Source organism: Hyperolius riggenbachi, chromosome 11 (assembly GCF_040937935.1).
Source record: "Hyperolius riggenbachi isolate aHypRig1 chromosome 11, aHypRig1.pri, whole genome shotgun sequence".
Taxonomy (NCBI): Eukaryota; Metazoa; Chordata; class Amphibia; order Anura; family Hyperoliidae; genus Hyperolius; species Hyperolius riggenbachi.
In genome coordinates this window covers 124,307,341-124,328,473 of record NC_090656.1, presented here as the reverse complement: position 1 = coordinate 124,328,473, position 21,133 = coordinate 124,307,341, and the positions used below count along the sequence as shown (strand labels likewise).

At 44.5% G+C, this 21,133-nt stretch overlaps 1 protein-coding gene across 1 annotated transcript in view; it reads left to right on the top strand.

Annotated features, from left to right (window-relative positions):
* LOC137537875 (mucin-2-like) overlaps positions 1–21,133 on the top strand; it is a 213,930-nt gene that overhangs the window by 180,127 nt on the left and 12,670 nt on the right. Inside the window, exons 42-49 of the mRNA XM_068259821.1 lie at positions 317–429; positions 2,777–2,808; positions 8,607–8,784; positions 12,044–12,148; positions 14,931–14,971; positions 16,373–16,492; positions 19,063–19,158; positions 20,961–21,086. Of these exons, the coding sequence (XP_068115922.1) occupies positions 317–429; positions 2,777–2,808; positions 8,607–8,784; positions 12,044–12,148; positions 14,931–14,971; positions 16,373–16,492; positions 19,063–19,158; positions 20,961–21,086 (811 nt within the window). The remainder of the gene's footprint in view (positions 1–316; positions 430–2,776; positions 2,809–8,606; positions 8,785–12,043; positions 12,149–14,930; positions 14,972–16,372; positions 16,493–19,062; positions 19,159–20,960; positions 21,087–21,133) is intronic.

Below are 21,133 nucleotides of genomic sequence, written 5' to 3'. Positions count from 1 at the left end.
ACAGTACAGAGCTATACAACTGCAGTGCAGACAGTTAAAGATTTCAAGAGCCCTGTGATGTTAAATAGGTAGCGTTGAGGGAAAGATGGGCATAAAAGGTGTTTCTGCTTCTGTTTTTTAACTCTTTGACAGGAGTGCACACTTTTGCACGCACTCTACATTTCATTAAAAAATACGCTTTATAGACACATGTACAGCAATACTGCCTTTTTCTTAGAACATGTGCGCATTAATAGCCTGAATTTACACAACACTATAGCTTTTTGGTTATATTTGTTAAGTACATACTGTCAATCTATTACTTTTTTTGATCCAGGCCAGAAGAAGATGCAAAGATTATGAACGATAAGCGTTTCGTTGAAGGTTGTTTCTGCCCTGAGAATACAATGCCTTTCAGTGAAGCAATGGATGTTTGTGTATCTACATGTGGTAAGGTGGCATGTCTTGTTCAAAGATATTTCAATTCCTAAGAATAGCACTTTAGAGCTATGTGAACATGGACGTACCTTAGTTAGCTGTACTTATGGGCTGAATTAAAGTATATTTATTTTAAAACCAAGTTCCATTAATTTAATTTTTAAGGAGTACTCTAACCCTAAAAATAAGAGTTTAACTTACCTGGGGCTTCTACCGGCCCCCCCGTAGATGTTCTGTGCCTGCCCCAAAACAAAACGATCCTCCGGTCTTCTGCTGCGGCTCACTTTCGGTATTGACTTAAATGTCACAAGCCACTGCTCCTGTACGGCTCTGGCTGCACACGTCCACGCTCCCGCTGATTTCACTGGCAGCTTCCTGCACAGGCACAGTACACGTATTGCACCTGCGCAGGAAGCTCCCGGTGACACCAACGGGAGCAGGGACGCATGGGGCCAGGGCCATGCAGGCGCTTGAGACATTAAAGTCTCAAATACCGGATGCGAGCTGCTACGGGAGACTGGAGGATCATTTTGTCCCAGCGCGAGCACGGGACATCTGCGGGTGCGGTAGAAGCACCAGGTAAGTTAAACTCTTTTTTTTTATTTTTAGGGTTACAGTACTCCTTTAAACTATACACTCCCTCTCTCTAACTAACATAACCCTCCCACCTAACTCCACCAACTATACTCCCCTTTGAAGGTTTTATGCTTAGTTATGTGACACCACTACCTAGTAAGACTATTCAAGAAAAACGGCAATAGGACATCATTGCTGGAATGTTCAGGGGTCCTGTAAGTATAAGGGGAGGATTTTTGTGGGGGAAGTGCTGGTGGGGGAAGGGTAATGCAAAGGGTGGATCCCACCCCTACCAGTATACCCCTTGCTATTCATTGGTGTCAGTGGGCTATCACAACACATACACAAACACACTTTGGAATCAGTCATTGGTGCTCATTGGTAGAGTGGGGGGCATACTCACCATGAACACCATCCACTGCTTTTTTAGCCTCCATGCTGCCCCTCTTCTGCTGCCTCACTCGCTCATCTTCTGTCTTCTCTCTTCCACTCACCCTTACCATCACAATCACTCCTGCACACTCCGCCACACTCTCTGCTCGCTCACTCGGCACTCACTGTGTCTCCACATCAAACATTAAAGGGCACTTAAACCGCCCAATTTGGTGATGCGCCATGGTTTAGATCAATCTGTCCGTTGCATCAGTGGAGGAGTGGGGCTATTTTGTTCCACAAAAATGGTGAAGCAGGACTGTTTTGTCCCACATGAAGTGGCAAAATACAGCTGAACCCCTCAACCCTGGTTGAGGAACACTGAGCTAGGCTGTTATTGGCTGGTGCTATGTGACCCATTTTTATTCATTTGAAGGAGTGATACATCATGGGAAACCACAGTTTCTCACTTAAAGCTGTTATTGCAAATACCTTCTGTTTTAAGATGGCAAAATACACTGAGAATAGTTTTTCTCCTTGGAAATTATTTTTAATTTTTCTGTCTCAAAGAACTTTTCAGCACTTTGCATTTGAAAAAGTACTAAAAAGCAGATAAAAAAGTACTGTCAAAATATTTTCTTGCTTGCTAGTGGCTTTAAGCAAGCCTGACATGAACAGATATTTACCTGTGGAGAGGGAAGGCTCTTGATCCTATAAGCAGTGTTCCCCAAGCCGGTCCCCAGGGCCCACGAACAGTGCATGTTTTGTGGAAATCCACAGAGATAGATAATAAGCTCTGCTGAGACACTAATTAACTCACATGTGAAAGTTTGTGGTTTCCTGCAAAACGTGTACTGTTGGTAGGCCTTGAGGACAGGGTTGAGGGTCTATGCTATAGATCCCTTTTACGATCCCCTCATTCCAGCACCATTACCCCCATTAGCTGTATTAACCAATGGGTCAAATCCTGCTCTGTGCTACCATGGAAGGCTTCGGGAGCCTGAGTGCTTCCAACGACGGGCAGCTTCAAACTGCGCACGCATGAGCACCTGTGCAGTACAGAGCCCCCCGTCTTCAGGAGCACAGGGGCTACCGAAGCCTCCCGAGGCGGCAGTTTGAAACAAGGGTAACAGTGCTGGAATAAGGGGGCTGTGAGAGGAATGGGAAGGCTCTATAGGATCCAGAGCCTTCCCTCTCCATAGTTATCTGTTTGTTTGTTTTTTACTTCAGACTTGCCTTAAAAGGCATGCTATCGATAAGGTGTGAAAATACCACCTAGGAGAAAACTTAGGAGAAAAAGTGAATTAAATGGCTAGTGTCTGTCCTTTATCAAGCATTATTGTATTCTCTACTGCTGTGAGATTTTAAAAAGGTCATCAGAGCCACGCCTCTAATACTTTATTTCTTCCAGGATGTGTTGGACCCGACAAAGTACCACGGAAGGTTAGTCTAATCAAACTCTCTGCCCTTTGCTTTTCTAGTACTACATGAACCTGTACTGTTGTAGGATACCTTGCACAAGGAATATCATTGCTCCTTGAACTAAATGTTGAGTAGTAATAACATTTGTAATGTACACATTGTAAAAAAAAATCAATAAAGGAAAGCAGCTGCAAATGTTTTAAACACGCCCATGAGACAGGCGGCTGACCAACTTGTTCCAATGAGTCTGAAGACAAGAAAGGCAGACTATTTGCCCCGGAGGCCCAGAGTGCTGCTGGGCCACCCCAGTTCTCCCCCCGACTTGTGCTCCCCTGGGCCCCTGCACCACTTTTTCAGCATAGCAACTCACATGTCCCAGCACACTGCTCCATCCGTACTCCCCATTTTCATGTCCACTGTCTTCCTCTCCTCCATCACCCATCAGCTGGCACCCCTGTGGACAGCAGATGCCAAACTGGAGCTCCAAGCTTGCTTTGAAACCACCGACTGGTCGACTCTGGAGGCACCCACCCTTGATGAATGGGCAGAGAATGTCACCTCCTACATTAGCTTCTGCGAAGAAGCGTGTATTCCGTCTAAGTCCTTCAGAGTCTATCCCAACAACAAGCCCTGGTTCAACGACAGACTTCGCCGGCTTCGGAAACGCAAAGAGGAGGCGCACAAGTCCGGCTCCCCTGAGGAATTCAGAGAGGCCAGGCACGCCCTGAAAAGAGAACTGCGTTTGGCAAAAAGGGCCTATGCCGAAAAGCTGGGGCTCTGCCTCCAGTCAACCAACACACGAGAGGTATGGAAGGGCCTGAGAGCAGCCACGAACTTCAAATCGGCACCCCTGACGGTGACCCCTAGTCCTCGACTGGCGGAGGAGCTCAATGAGTTCTACTGCAGGTTCGAGCAACATCCCATCCAGTCCATCCAGCACGTGAGCCACGCAGTTTCGCCCCCTCCCCCCATGGGTGAACTTGTCTCCCTGGCGCCTGGTACCGTTCGGGAATCAGAGGTACTCCGGCACCTCCGCAAGCTGAACCCCAGGAAATCTTCCGGCCCAGACGGTGTGTCATCTATCTGCTTGCGAACCTGTGCCGACCAGCTAGCCCCTGTGCTCACCTCCTTATTTGAGAAGTCTTTATCGGGGGGTACAGTCCCTTCCTGTTTTAAGAGGTCTACAATTGTACCAGTCCCAAAAAAACCAGGCAGTACTGAGCAAAATAACTTCCGTCCGGTGGCCCTAACCTCTAATATCATGAAGCTCCTTGAGCGGCTGGTCCTTGCCCACCTGAAGAGGTCCACGGACGCCCTTTTAGACCCGCTCCAATTTGCATATAGGGCAAACCGATCCGTGGAGGATGCCATCAATGTCAGCATGGCCCACATCACTGAGCACCTGGACAGCCCCGCCTCCTATGCTAGGATTCTGTTCCTAGACTTTAGCTCAGCGTTCAACGCGATCTGCCCTGACATCCTGATCACCAATCTGACGCAGCTCGGAATTGATCCTACTCTCCGAGCATGGATCAAAGACTTCTTGACTAACAGAACGCAGCAGGTGAAGCTTGGCAACTACTACTCCAGCGTCCGGACAACCAATACAGGGGCTCCACAAGGCTGTGTTCTATCACCTCTACTGTTCTCCCTCTATACCAACAACTGCATCTCATCCGCCGGCTCTGTGAAGGTCATCAAATTTGCAGACGACACCACCATCATCGGCCTTATTGGCAGCAACGGAGAGCACGAATACCGCAGCGAAGTCGAGAGGATATGCAACTGGTGCAGTGACAACAACCTAGTCCTCAACACAGCAAAGACTGTTGAACTAGTCGTAGACTTCAGGAGAAACCCTCCACCCCTCCCACCTGTCCTCATTGGAGAGACTGAAGTCTCTAGGGTGTCATCGGTTCGGTTCCTCGGCACGACTCTCACTAACAACCTGAAATGGGGGCTAAACACCACCAAAATTCAGAAGAAATCCCAGCAGCGGCTGTTCTTTCTGCGCCAACTGAAGAGATTTGGTATGCCCAAGGAGCTGCTGACCAGCTTCTATACCGCCACCATAGAATCCATCCTCTGCTCCTCTGTAATTGTCTGGTATGCGGGCGCTGTGGCGAGCGACAAACACAAGCTGCAGAGAGTCATAACTGACGCGGAGAAGATCATCGGTTCTCCTCTTCCGCCTCTTGATCTCCTCCACTCCTCTAGGATGAGGAAGAGGGCAACCATGATCTCCCGCGACCCCTCTCACCCAGGCAGCCATTACTTCAGGCTCCTCCCATTGGGCCGCCGCTACAGGACTATACCATCCAAAACTACCAGGCGTAAGAACACCTTCTTCCCCCAAGCTGTTCGGCTACTGAACTCCAACCTTCCCCGGCCCGGCCTGCATTTCTAACTGCTGGGCTGGTCACCCGGTTCCCGCCGCTGCCTGCCCCTGGTTCCTTATCCGTAAATGGCCTGGCCCTTCACCAGCACCTTCTTATTTTCACCGGACTGTACTGCACAGCAGTGAAATGGCCGTTACGAACTGACTACTGCATTCTATTTCTGTATGTGTTTTTGTGTGCCTAGTTATACTCTGTCTGTTTATACTCTGTCTATGCCATGTGTACCACAAATAATTCCGATTACAGCTCTGCTGTACTTGGCGAAATAAAACTGATTCTGATTCTGATTCTGATTCTGAAGTTAAAATGTTAAAATGAAAGTGCATTAACTAATGGAGCATATGTGCGTTGCTATGCTGGATAAATTGTTGCAAGGCCCCTGAGAGCACAGTACAATTGGTGGGTGAGATCTGGGTGTGGGGGGCAGAAGGTGGGGCCCAGCAACAAATGTGGCTTAAACTGGCTTTGCTTAACACAACCTGGTGTTCTCAGTAGCAGAAATAGAGTTTTCAGCATTCTTTCAAAGCCTATCATAAACGTGGGGAAAAAACGTATTTAGAGATGAATTGGAATAATTGCTTTAGTTAAAGGGCTATATTTAACACTCTTCCTAAAATATGACAAACTTTAGGTCCAAATTATTTATCTTATTACAAACTATTCCCATTTGAAGTGAAATACCGGTTTGTTAATAAAAACAAACAAAAAAAATCCCTTGTTTTTAGCTCTATACATTGCAGGTATTAATGGCATAGATTATTTCAGTTTTCCTTTCTTATTTTGTTGTACAAACAAAGCACAACCAATATGTTCCTAAAATAAACTGTCAAATAGAAGTGTCAAGCTTACCTCTTTGAGTTAGTTCAGATATACGGTAGACTAAATCATATATAGAGTATACATTTTTTGGACTATTAGATGCACTTCTTCCCCAAAACTGCGGGGGAAAAGTGGGGTTCACCTTGAATACTGAACATACAGTAAACATGGGTGCAGAGTGTACAGGGAAGCATGTACCACATCCTTTCACCGCGCTCCTCTTCTCCTCGCTCCGGTCCTGCTTCTATATGTGTTCCTCTACTCTTGCGTCTGCATCTTCTGATATCCCGGTAAACGTAATGCATGACCTTGGTGCACATGAGCCACTAGGGTCACGCAGTATGGGGGAACCACTAATGCGAAAGTACAAGCCGATCAGGAAGGAGTACTGGAGGTGTATTGCGGCAGGCGACCGTGTACTAGGATATCTGAAAATGCAGACGCCAGAGAAGAGAAAAGGAATGCGTAGTAGAAGCAGGACCAGAGTGAGGGGGAGAGGAGAGGGATGGCAGAATGTCAACGAGCTGTTGTACTGAAGTGGAAGTGTAGTGTAGGGGTCTAGTCCTGGGAAAAGAGGTGAGTGGACTCACCTGGAATACCCCTGACAAAAATGGGCATGATCACGCATAATGTGGGCGTGATCATGGGTGGGACCAAATATACATGACCTTAGCAGTGATGTAAAAGGTCTGCTGGGAAGTTTGAGCTCTGCCGTAGTGTATCCCCCCAAAATAGATGTAATCTGACAGCATTTCACCAAAAAGACACATAATCTGGTAGACGTTCCTCCAAAATACAGATAATATGGCAGTGGTTCCCCCAAAATAGATAATGTGGCAGCAGCAGTTCCCCCAACATACACATAATTTGGGAGCAGTTCCCCAAAATACGCGAAACCTGGCAGCGGATCACCCAAAATACTCGTAACACCCAAAATACATATAATCTGGCAGCAGTGGTCCCCCAAACATACACAATCTGGCAGCAGTTCCCCAAAATACACGTAATCTGGCAGCAGCCGTTCCCCTAACATACACATAATCTGGCAGCTGTTCCCCAAAATACATAACAGCGGTTCCACAAGAATGCAGATAATCTGACAGCAGTTCCCCCAAAATAGGTACCCCCAGCATAGGTAGCCAGGTCTATAGGTGTCCCCAGTATAAGTAGCCATGAGTATCGTAGTCCCCAGTATATGTAGCCAGAGGTATTTGTGCCTAGTATATGTAGCCAGGGGTATACGTGCCCAGTATATGTAGCCAGGGGTATACGTGCCCAGTATATGTAGCCAGGGGTATATGTAGCCAGGGGTATATGTGCCCAGTATATGTAGCCAGGGGTATATGTGCCCAGTATATGTAGCCAGGGGTATATGTGCCAGTATATGTAGCCAGAGGTATATGTGACCAGTATATGTAGTCAGGGGTATATGTGCACAGTATATGTAGACAGAGGTATATGTCCCAGTATATATAGGCAGGGGTATATGTAGCCAGGGGTATATGTGCCCAGTATATGTAGTCAGGGGGTATATGTGCCCAGTATATGTAGTCAGGGGGTATATGTGCACAGTATATATGTAGCTATGGGTATATGTGCAAAGTATATGTAGCTAGGGGGTATATGTGTCCAGTATATGTAGTCAGGGGGGTATATGTGCCCAGTATATGTAGTCAGGGGGGTATATGTGCAAAGTATATGTAGTCAGGGGGTATATGTCCCAGTATATGTAGTCAGGGGGTATATGTCCCCAGAATAGGTAGTCAGGTGTCCCCCAGCAGGAGGGGAGCAGCGCAGTGGAAGGAGAGCTGTGAGCAGGCACCTTAGGATGCTCTCCTTCCCTCGCTCTCCCCTCGCTTAGCTGGTGGGGCAGCAGAGGGTAGTGTAGTGTGTAGTGTGGCTTGGCTGGTGGGGGCAGCAGAGGTTAGTGTAATGTGTAGTGTGGCTTAGCTGGAGGGGGCAGCAGATGTTAGTGTAGTGTAGCTTAGCTAAAGTAGCTTAAATACAGTTGGGATGGAGAAGGTCCGTAAGACACCCTTGCACTATAGACGCACCAGGTTTAGTGTGTCTAGTCTGGAACATCTTCTAGTCCAAAAAATATTGAGTAACTAACTATAAAGTGCAGCATAAATAACTTTTTTTCCTATGCCCCTGTCACTTACAGTACTTCATAAAAATCTGACACATCTTACAGATTTTGAATTAGTCTATCTTCTCATGGAGGATTCTTTACAAAAGCACTCCCTGGAAAAAATCTATACAAGGATGCAGCCAGCCTCCCTACATGTTTGCATCCTACGGTTACTGGATTGAGAAACTGCCACTCAGTAAGTGCTTTTTAAATAGAGAACCTCCCATACAGAGATGCGCTAGGCCGATTTGTAAGATTTTTACTAGCTATGGTAAGTGATAGCACCACCGTAAAAAAAAGAAATGTATAGTGCATTTTACTCAGAGATAAATCTGTCTTGTATGTTATTTTACATTATTTTGCTATAGTGGTCCTTTAATCGTAGTTAGGTGATTGTCACTGTATGGTTGCACTGTTGGTCTTGTGGTACTACATACTTTAAGCCTTTGAACAAAGGTCTTTATCCACAGTATGGAGAAGAGTTCCAGCTAGACTGCCAAGACTGTGTTTGCAGAGAAGGAGGAAGTGGCATCATGTGTCAGGAACACCAGTGTAAAGAAATGAAAGATGTCAAATGCGAACTGGAAGGTTTCTATTTAGATATCCAAAGCCAGCATAATGACACCTGCTGCAGCGAGTCTATATGCAGTAAGTGCTTCTGCTATCGTTTTATGTTATTTACTAGCTGATTATTACTAGCTATTAAAGTGTATGAACAGTTTCCCAGTTTTTTATACCTCTGTTCTCCTCCTGCTCCTCCTCTCTGCATAAGGTCAACTGAGCATATTTGAAAAAAAATGAAATTTTCTGATTGTTGGCAAAATCACCATTGCATTAACTCCCCAAATCTCAGCTATGCTTAATTCAGAAGTCCCAGAAATTTCCTGAACTGTCTCAGTTCTCCACAACCCCCTCCTCTCTGCAAATGTATAGATATATGACCAAGAGGCTACAAGCAAAGGTTTGGTGTCCTATTAGAATCAGCCAAGTGCTCACTTCGGGTGCTGGCGGTCGATGGTATCCTTGGCACCACCATAGTCTGCAATGTTAATTGTGGCTATGATGCACCATGGTGCTTAGAATCGGCTCACTCAGCAGTAAATACATTGTGAGTGGCAGCGCAGCGGTTTATGTTGAGGAAGCGATGTGGCAACAGTAATACAATCTGCTAGGGGCAATTTCCATCTGTAAAAAGGAGAAGGAAGGGTAGAGTTAGGTGTAGGTGTAGAACGGTTAGTGTTAGAATAAGGTTATTATTATTATTAGTATTATTATTTATTGTATTTATAAAGCGCCAACATATTACGCAGCGCTGGTTAATATAAGTTTACCAGTAGTGATTAGCAGGAGTAGGAGAGGTAGTGTATGTGTAGCGGTAGTAGAAGGGATAGTGTTAGGCCCCGCAGTAGTGGGAGATTATTGGGCACAGCAGGAGGAACTAGCAGTAGTAGGAGGGATATTGTTAGGCGCAGCGGTAGTGGGAGGGATATTAGGGGCAGCAGGCAGAACTAGTGGTAGTAGGAGGGATATTGTTAGGCACAGCGGTAGTGGGAGGGATATTAGGGGCAGCAGGCAGAACTAGTGGTAGTAGGAGGGATATTGTTAGGCACAGCGGCATACATCAAATAAGGGTGCCAGAAATAAAGGGCGAGGGGTACAGACAACATTTTAAAATATTGTCTATAAAAATTATTTTTATTGTTTCTTCATCTTTATCTAGAGATGGAATAATAAATATGTTAAAGTAACAGTAATAAAATCACAAAATACTGTCTATAACAATGAAAATGAAAACATATATACAGTCGTAATAAGCATAATAAAACATTGGTAAATATTATCGATATTTTACTTCTACTTAACCTAACCCTACTCTCACGCAGAACCCTCTGCTTAGGGTTAGGCATTGGTAGAAAACCAATGCCTAACCCTAAGACCCCCCTGGCGGTGCCTAACCCTAAAATCCCCTTTCATGCACATAACCATAAACCCCCTTCCTGCCGCCTACCCCTAAAAGCCCCTTTCTCCATTGCAAATAACGTTAATATAAAAAGTGATACATTTCTAAGATAATACATTTACAAACTAAAAATTACAATATTAGAATTGTCAAAAGCACTACTTTTCAAAACGAAAAATTTTGGATGGACGGGCCCGCCACCCGCTATTTATCGGGCGCCCAAATGTCTTTTTTGGAGCCCAATAGCCAATATTTTGCATTAGCGTCTATGGGGTGTCCAAACAGGCCATTATCCCCAGGTGCCCAAATTTCCTAATTCCCAATTCTCGTGCATGAAAAAAGGGCACCGTGAAAAAAGGATCAGGGTTATTAGCGAAGTTGGCACCAGGTATTAACAGAATTTGCTAAAGAGAATCATCGTTGTCAAGTTTATTAACGATAATTAGTGTTGCAAAAAACAAACGAGAATAAATATTAACGTTAAATATCGTAAATTTTTTCGTCAATACTGCTTAACCCAACCCTACCCTCACACAGAACCCTCCCCTGGTGGTGCCTAAAACTAACCACTCCCCTAGTGGTGCCTAACCCTAACCACACCCCCAGTGGTGCCTAACCCTAACCATCCTCCTGGTGGTGCCTAACCCTAACCACCCCCTTGGTGTTGCCTAAAACTAACCACCGCCTAACTCTAACCACTCCCCTTGGTGTTGCCTAACACTAACCACTCCCTCTGCAGAAACACCCTTTTAGATATATTAACCACTTGAGGACCCACCCTTTACCCCCCCTTAAGGACCAGCGCTGTTTTAGCTGATCTGTGCTGGGTGGGCTGTGCAGCCCCCAGCACAGATCAGGGTGCAGGCAGAGCGACCAGATCGCCCCCCTTTTTTCACCACTAGGGGGATGATGTGCTGGGGGGATCTGATCGCTCCTGCACAGGAACAGATCTGTCCTGTGCAGCCTCTAACAGGCTCCTGCCTGTCAAGTGACAGCGATCCCCGGCCGCTGATTGGCCGGGGATCGCTGATCTGGTACAAAGCTGCTACTGTTAGCAGCGTTGTACGAAAGTAAACAAGCGGATTATTTCCGCTTGTGTTTACATTTAGCCTGTGAGCCGTGATCGGCGGCGCGCAGGCTATTCACGGAGCCCCCCCGCCGTGAATTGACAGGAAGCAGCCGCTTGCGCGAGCGGCTGCTTCCTGATTAATTAGCCTGCAGCTGCCACTTTGCCGACGCGCGGTATGAGTGCGCGGTTGGCAAGTGGTTAATGATAATTCCCTTTGAAAACATAAAATTTGTACTTATTAACTAAATAATATGACAAAAACTATACCATTATAAACTTCTAATACGATAATTACCTCAAAAAAACTATACCGTTATAATGTTATTTTCGCCGTATTAACGATCATTGCATTAAAGTCTATGGTGGTGCCCTTTTTGTCCACCCTCAGCTGGCGCCCTTTTTTCCTGTTCCCGTGGAAGTTGGTTGTCTTAGGTACAGATTGGTAATGCAAGTTCAAAAAAAAATTAACCATTCACTGTTTTTCCAAGGATAAGCAACCCCTGTGAAATATTCTGCCTTTTCACTTCTTTTTCTCTTTTATAGACATACAGGTAAACACTAGGTTTAGCTGATCATTTGTGATTTCATTGTCTATTCTATATAGTACTACCTGCATATAGTCCTACCTGCATGATCAACTGCCTTCTGATGTCTTTCCACCTCCAATGGGTGTTGTATAAACTTTGCCAGTGGAGTGAAATGTAACATCCAGTTATATGTTGTCTTACTAACATGAGCTAGCTGCAGAAAGGCTTAGTGTCAGAGAGTCTAAGCAATAAGCAATATTGGAATTATTTTACAAACCACATTCTTACAACTGCCAATAATGGAATCTAGAGCTTGAATCCCTTTCAGTGAAATTTGTGTTTAATTTACAGAGTGTGACGTCACCAAATGCTCAACCAAGCCTCCCAGGTGTGACTTAGGATATGAAGCTATTAGTGATGTGCCAGTCGGGCATTGCTGTCCTGTGTATATTTGTGGTAAGTGCATGCACAGTGTGTGCTCTCTGTATAGTTTTGGAATTGGCTACCTGCTTGTACAGATAACTGTATTCAGGGGCGTAGCAATAGCCATAGCAACTGCTATGGGGCCCTGGAGAAGAGGGGGCCCAGGTTGTACTTGATGTGTTCACTTTTAACTTTCCTTTGTTTCTCCACCCTCTGACTTTGTCTCTTAGCCCAAGGACTATACACAGTGTACATTGCATGGGATTGTAAATTGCCCAATAAACTCATATCTACAGAGTAGAGGCAGTGGCATTGCTTAAGAGTGGCTCATTCAGAGTGCCCCATGAAAATGTTGCTATGGGACCCCTACAATCTCTAGCTACGCCATTGACTGTATTCATAGAAAGCAACCATTCCATCTCTCCTGGGAAGGGAGGTGGTAGAGGGGGAGGCAGGTTAAGGAGGAGAGGAGGGACACAGTAAGAAGTTTATTTCAAATACATTTAAAATGGCATCAGGTTCTTCAGTTAGGCCTTGTTTCCATTTGTGGCTTCTGTCCACTTTTCAGCAACATGTATCAACCTGTAACATTGATGTGCTGATTAAAAGCGGATAGAAGCGCACAGATGGAAACAAGGCCTGAGATAGCATGAGTGAAGCAGTAAGTTGTGGGCATTATTGAGGCAACCTATGCTATGGGGCAATAGATTTGACCTTAATAAGTATTAGTAATTGCATTTTTCAAAAACCTTTGTTTTTCCTTGGGTTGTTTGTCTAGTCTATTACCAGGAATGATATAATAATTGAGATAACCCCATATTCCTTAAGAATTTATGCTGGGTACACACTATGAGATTTTCTGGTCGATTTACTGTCAGATTGATTATTTCCAACATGTCCGAGTTGCTTTCAGATCGATTTCCAAGCATTTTACAATCAATTTCTGCTCACTTTAATAGGAAATAGATCGGAAAATGCTCGGAAATCAATCTGAAAGCAAATCGGACATGTTGGAAATAATCGATCCGACAGTAAATCGGCCAGAAAATCTCATAGTGTGTACCCAGCATTAGGTTCAAACAATATGGTGCAAGATTCCTCAGGTGGATGACACCAGCCCTTAAACAAACCGTCAACAAACAATAGTAGAATCTGCAGTCACATAGCTATCCTCAGATGCAGAAAGCATGCAATGCTGAAGTGTGGAACACTCGCAATCAGCGATGTGCATGGACCAATTCAGTGTTGTATGCCTTCTGCATCTGAGGATAGCTGTACCTTGATAATGAGACGAAAGTCTTGAAATGGAATTATCTTGCTGTACATTAAAGTATAGTTTGACTGCAGATTCTACTATTGTTTGTTATTCCCAGGAATCAGATGCATAATTGATGGTTCCGGAGACGGCAAAATAGGCGTCAGGAGCGGAAAAAGCAGGTGCAGCGTATGATTTACTACGTGGGGTTCCCAGGAGGTTAAACATAGTGGAATTTATTCATTTGGATGTCCATCCTAGAAGCATGTTGTAGTTTTTAGAGAAATAATTCAGGATACCTGCGCCCAGATGAATATTTGAATCAGCAGCAGTTCAAAAGAGTTGAGGGTGGCCCATCCCTCAACTAATATAACAAATGGCGAGTAAAACCTGACCTGCGCTTGTGGGAATATCACCTTCTGAAGGTAAATGCTAGAGTGTAATAACCAATTATCTGTACCATCAACCTAAAAATGACAATATACTGCATATTCAATAAATGGTAGGATAGCAATCTGTTAAAATATAATTGCACCTTAACCTCTTGCCGACCACGTCACGCTGGTGGGCGTGGCCGCGGCGGCAGCCCCAGGACCGCCTAACGCCAATTGGCGTAAAGTCCTGGGGCTCTGTTTTGCAGGAGATCGCGCGCAGGCTGCGCGCGCATCTCCTGCTTGGGGGGCGGAGCTCCGCCCCGCCTTCAGTCTCCGAGCTGCTATTGCCCATCGGGAGACTGTTAGACGGCGTGATCGCCGTCTATTTACTCTGTGCAGCGCTGCGATCAGCAGCAGCGCTGCACTGGGGACAGCCGTGTGACACGGCTGTCCCCCTGGGGGACAAGAGAGCGATCGGCTCTCATAGGCAGAAGCCTATGACAGCCGATCGCCGTAATTGGCCGGCTGTGGGGAGGGAGGGAGCGAGGGAGGGAAGGGATTTAAAGGAAGAGGGGTTTTTTTTTAAAAAAGCGGCAACACAAATATTTATTGAAAAATAAATAAACATGGGGGGAGCGATCAGACCCCACCAACAGAGAGCTCTGTTGGTGGGGAGAAAAGGGGGGGGGGGGGGGAATCACTCGTGTGCTATGTTGTGCGGCCCTGCAGCTTGGCCTTAAAGCTGCAGTGGCCTTTTAAACTAAAAATTGCCTGGTCACTAGGGGGGTTTAGCCCTGCAGTCCTCAAGAGGTTAATTATAGCAAACCTATACAGGAAGGTACCTTCAACACAAAAACTATATGATGATATAGATAATTATAGATAATTGGTTATCACGCTCTAACATGTTCCTTCAGTGGGTAATATTCCCACAAGCGCCGGTCAGGTATTATTCCCCATATGTTGTAGTTTTTGCCAAAGCTCTGAGGTCACACTGGACTTTTATGTAGGATGGTATTCTGCTGCGTGTAATGGAATTTAATTACCTAATTTTTCAAATAATCAAAACTATGCTGTAAATGGAAAGAAATATGACGTTTGTTAACACATTTGTAAATAACAGACATACCGGTATTTTACTGCCATGACCTGTATGCTCAAATATTTTATTGGCTTTATTTTGCAGTCAGAAAGAACGTCTGTGTGCACGAAAATGCAGAATTTATGGTAAGGAGTAAAACACTTTAGAAAATATATTGTAAAATATTAATGGGATGTCTCTTACCATAAACACATGTATTAAGTATATGTGTCAAGGCCTTTTAGGGCTCCTGCTTTTTGCTAACTATAGAAATTTACACAATATGTAGTCATGTCACTAGCTGTCCCCTCAGAGGGTTCACAAGCTAATCCCTGCCATAGACATGTCTCCATAGTCTAAGGCCAGTTTTGGTGAACATCAACTTTTCTGGAATAATTTTGCAATGTGGGAGGAAACTGCATTGCCTAGAGGAAACCTACACAGACATAAGGAGAACATTAGATTTTTACACTTTCAACAAGAAATGGTTTCAAAAAGATCCCACAACTCAAGTCATAGTACTGTTCTCTGAATAACAATGGTCACAACGCTGTTAACACTGCTTTCTAAATCTAGGCTATTCGATCACAACATTATTTTACTAGTTTCTAAATTACAAACTATAAAGGATACATTGTACCTGATTCACAAAGAAGTCACTATTGAAGCTAACGCCACTCCTACCAATAGTGTTATGAAGACCTCTACTAAATCCAAATCAAATGACTCCACATTGTACCAGAAGAAATTCTACCACACTGTGCCAGACACCAGCACTGTAGCTGAAGCATCATGGGCTGCAGTGTATATTTTACCCTGGGTGCCCCCCAGTGGAACTTCACAAAGTTGTTGCCCCCCCCCCCCACACACACACACACACACCTGATACACTTTCTTGTCTACTAGAGCTTGCTCACCTCCCCCACACACACACCTGATACACTTTCTTGTCTACTAGAGCTTGCTTCCCAAGGACTGCAATGTTGAAAGATGCCTGAGCAAAGAGTGGGGAACAATTTATCAATGTATTAATAATTATCCCTATGCAGAGCAAACAATGGCAATTATTATTACCACAATGTGGATGATTCACAAAGCTTTCCCACCTGTTTTTCTCTGTTTTCATCATATCTATGTAACTTTTTTAATCTCCCAAAGAGCAGAAATTTAATATAATTACGGTAAGAAAAGTAATATTGAGAGAAAGCTAATCAGGAACAACTTACTTTGAGTGATTATTTTACTTCTAAAAGTGCTGAAAGGTTGTTTTTATTACTTAAGTGATAAATAAGTCATTTATGATATGTTTTGTGAATAGAGCCCAATGTCAACAATGATGTGCCTATGTAGTGGGTTAAGTACAGCTCCCCATGGTCCCTCTGGATCAGGACCTAGATATGGATACATCTTCTGCTATCCCTATTCCATTGCTACTTTGTGACACCACTAATCTACAATAAATATACAACAGTATAAACTTAAAGTTTTCATGATTTTACATTGCATTTGTGTCAGATAATATGTAATACCACATTATATTTCTACAGCTGGGGGCTCGAACATACCCTGACAAGTGCCTGGTCTGTGAGTGCTCAGAAAATGCCAACACCTCTGCAGGGGTAGAGATGAAATGTTCACATGTACTCTGCACTAAACAATGTCCACTGGTAAGTCTAATGTGTGTGTTTTTGCCACGTAATGCACATGTCCAGGAGTTTATGCATACATGGAAAAAAAAGACTTGAAGGTGGCAGCTCCCGAACAGTGGGCATGCAAATATTTACCTTCTGCACTCCTGCGCAGGTGCAGTAGCGGCTTTCCAATGGGCTCAGACAGAAATAGCCGAGCCTGATTGGGTCTGCTCTATTGCACAGGCAACTTGTGGTAAATATTGCATGCGCTACTGCGCCTGCTCCACACACGGCGAGCTTGTTGGCTGATTTTTCGGGGGATGCCAGTGCTCGATCCCGAAGGGTGAAGAGAACGGGGGAAGGCTCATTATGTGCCAGAGGCTTCTCCCTCTTGAGCTAAGTACCCCCCAGGGGCTGTTTTTTTGTTACAGATTTTCTTTAAGATCAGTTGCTTTGCATTTTATAGCTTTCAGTTTGGCTTTGATCATAAGGGATCAGCCTTGTAATCCGTCTCTTGCAATCTCCTCATACTGCAATATGGACAAAACCATAAAAGCCCTGTTTGTGGTTACCTGTATTTTAAGGACTACTGTAGGGTGGTCGGGCGAAAATGAGTTGAACTTACCCGGGGCTTCTAATGGTCCCCCGCAGACATCCTGTGCCCGCTCAGCCACTAACCGATGCTCCGGCCCTGCCTCCGGTTCACTTCTGGAATTTTGGACTTTAAAGACTGAAAACCACTGCGCCTGCATTGCCGTGTCCTCGCTCCCGCTGATGTCACCAGGAGCGTACTGCGCAGGCACAGACCAGCGGGAGCGAGGACACAGCAACGCAGGTGCAGTGGTTTTCAGACTTTAAAGTCTGAAATTCCAGAAGTGAACCGGAGGCGGGCCGGAGCGTCGGTGAGGTGAGTGGCTGCACAGGCACAAGATGTCTGCGGGGGGCCATTAGAAGCCCCGGGTAAGTTCAACTCATTTTCCCCCAACCCCCTACAGTATTCCTTTAAGAATATTCTTACAATTTGTATCTTAAGGAAATTGTAAAGGTTGAATGTTTTGTGTTGCTTTTATATGATATTGGCTTAAGGAAAACGCCTGTATTATATTTAAGCAATCTTTACCGACGAGCTGATAACAATTTACAACTGGTGCACAAATAACAGTAATAACAGTAAGTGATGCTCAGCATGAAGCACACCAGCTGAATGAGTATAATGGGCCCCATAGTGCCTCTTCACTAAATTCATGGATATGCCTGTAAGGGCCTTAGTTTTCCATAGTTCAACTTCCAACATTTTTTTGTGAAATCAAATTAAACAACCACTAGTGCGAATATTTGAATTACCTACATTTTTTTGCATGCATTTTCTCAGAATGACTAATAAAAGTTAGTAGGAAATCACATTCAATTTGCAAATGTATGCTTCAAAATGAATTTTGGATGAAGTGCGATTCTTGATTGACTTCCTTGGTGATTCTGGTAACCCTAAGGCCCCTCACCTGGAAGTGCCTAACCCTAAGACCCCCCTGGTGGTGCCTAACCCTAAGACCCCCCCCCCTGGTGGTCCCTAACCAAACACCCCCCCCCCCCCTTGGTGGTGCCTAACCCTAAGACTTCCTCCTGGTGGTGCCTAAACCTAACCCCCCTTGGTGGCGCCTAACCCTAAATCCCCCTCCTAAAGCTACCCCCCATATTCAGCAAAGCCACGCTACGTGGCTATGAAAGAAAATGTTGGTGCACGATTAGCGGCAAGAGGGGGCAGTTTCCCAAATACAAGCTTGCTAAAAGTTATCCGCAAGCTATTTTTTTCCGCAGGGCCTGCTTGTGGAAATTGTCCCCTCTTGCCGCTAATCGGGCAGCTCTGGGCACCAAAATTTACCTTCATAGCCGGATATCGTGGTTATTCTAAAAGCCGCAATTTTCGACAAAGAAGGTAAAATTCAGCTCTCTGAGGTGCCCGCTAACGGCCATGTGCCCAAATTTCCCTATCAAGCCGCAAAATGCGCCCTTTATTATAGGTGCCTTTGGCGGCACCATTTTTACCGAAAGGGCTAATGTGCCCTTTTTTCCTGCTTCACTATTTGAGTGCCTTGGTGGGACTCTGAATGAGAGGAGGGTTATGTGTGTATGAGGACTACAGGACAGGTATAAGTGCTACAGGACAGTTATTATCAAGGTTATCCTTAAAGGGAACCTAAACTGAGAAGGATATGGATTTTTCCTTTTAAAATAATACCAGTTGCCTGACTCTCCTGCTGATCCTTTGTCTCTAATACTTTTAGCCACAGCCCCTCAAAAAGCATGCAGTTGAGGTACTCTGACTGAAGTCAGACTGGATTAGCTGCATGCTTGTTTCAGGTGTGTGATTCAGCCACTGCTACAGCTGGACTGCCAGGCAACTGGTATTGTTTAATAGGAAACACGCATATCCCTCTCAGTTAAGGTTCCCTTTAAAGTTTTATCTGCGGATAGATTTAAAAGGTCCAGCTATCAATTAAGACGCTTATGTTAAGTATTGCAAAGACTTAGTAGATATCTTGTTGAAAGCAATAATTTTACATAGAATAGAAAGGATAGCTTGTAATTTGTATGTTTTTGTTTTACAGGGTTTTGCACTAAAGAAAAGCTTAGATGACTGCTGTGGAGTTTGTGAACAAACTCACTGCATCCTCCACAATGATGGTCTCAGCCAGCTCATAAAAGTATGTATGTCCAATGTATGCTCCGTGCATATATCTACTGTACATTTTCTGACAGTAAGAAGCAGTCTGTTTGCTGGATAAAATATTTTAGCTATGACTTTTACCTCCTCATATATTAAGTATTTATTGTGTCAATGAGTAAATCTACATCATGTATCTTTAATGTGTGTGTGTGTGTGTGTGTGTATTAACTCATATATAGAAAAAGAGCACTTACTGGACTAGGATAAATACACATACAGTATATTCTATATGAATGAAGTCCATTCAAGCCTGCTGTTTGCTTGTAAAGGTACCGCGGCGCATATTCAATTACTTTTTCTCCCTCTTTTTCTCCAAGAGATCATTTTTTAAGTTTTAGCACTCCACAATGAAAAAGAAAATACTACAACGTAGGTTAGGAGCTGATATCATGCTTATTTTGAGTATTTCCCTATTTGCCTTAGGTTTAAAGGGTATTATATTGATAAAGTAAGAAAACATCTGTTGGGAGAAGACTCAGTCAGGAGAAAAGCTATTTGAATTAGGGTCTATATATTTTATATGTATTGCACAAGCCCTCAGCTACAAAGCATAATATCTACAATCTAATCCAGATCCCCATTATCACCATTTATTACCAAAAAGTAGTGTAGCTGGTGGAACAATTTAAACAAAAATAATATAGCTTAAGCCTTGAGAGAGCCAGGGTGTGGAACAGGAAAAAAGAGTGCAGGAGCCCTTGCAGAAAAAAAGGGCATCGCCATAGGCGCCCATTGAAAAAGCCATGATTTGGGGCAAAGCAGGAAAATTTGGGTGCATGGAAGTGCCAGATAAAATCAAGGGCACCAAGGCATGCAAAATGCAGCATTGCATAGGAGTTTCTTTACCACAAATTTCAGCTGCACCTCTGGGCACCCAAATGTACTTTCTTTGCTGCAAATTGCAGCTTTTCGGGCGGGGTGGGTTAAGTGCTAGGCCTGGGGGGGGGGGGGGGGGTGTTAAATGATAGGCACCATCTGGGGAAGTTAAGGGTTAGGCACGGCAGAAGAAAGTCTTGGGGTTAAGCATCAGTAGAGGAAGGTCTTAGGGTTAGGCATTGGTAGAGGGAGGTCTTATGGTTTGGCATCGGTAGAGGAAAGTCTTATGGTTCGGCACCATTAGAGGAAGGTCTTAGGGTTAGGCATCGGTAGAGGGAGGTCTTAGGGTTAGGCATCAGTAGAGGGAGGTCTTAGGGTTTGGCATCGGTAGAGGGAGGTCCTAGGGTTAGGCATCGGTAGAGGGAGGACTTAGGGTTCGGCATCAGTAGAGGGAGGTCTTATGGTTTGGCACCATTAGAGGGAGGTCTTAGGGTTAGGCATCGGTAGAGGGAGGTCTTGGGGTTAGGCATCAGTAGAAGGAGGTCTTAGGGTTAGGTATCGGTAGAGGGAGTCTTAGGGTTAGGAATCAGCAGAGGGAGGTCTTAGGGAATAAAGTACAGTCGTAGAATATCTGTAATTTTACCAATATTTTACTTGCAGCAATTATGGACTTTGGTGAGCACATGGTTGCTGCAATTGGTTGCAGCTATTAGCATGCTAAGTGAGTGGCTGCTACTAATGTTATCCAATGTAATTGCTAAAAATCTCTGTCACATGACAACTATTAGATGCTGCCCTTTAACATGTGATATCTGCTATCAACTGCACCAGATAACATTAGTAGCAGCTACATACGGTAGCATTTCAGTAACTTCAACTAATAGCATAACTAAGTGTCTGATGTGACATGGCGCTTAGTATCCTTTCATCCAGCAAATATCTAATGTCACTTCTGTTTTTTAGCCTGAAGAAATCCTCCGATCTGAAAGTAATTGTACGGTATACAGCTGCAATGTGATCAGGAATCAATTCATAACATCCGTGTCTACAATAGCATGCCCGGCTTTTAATGAGGACAGCTGTGAGCCCGTGAGTAAATGCTTATTTACTATGCTTTTTTTCAGTTGTGCACCAAC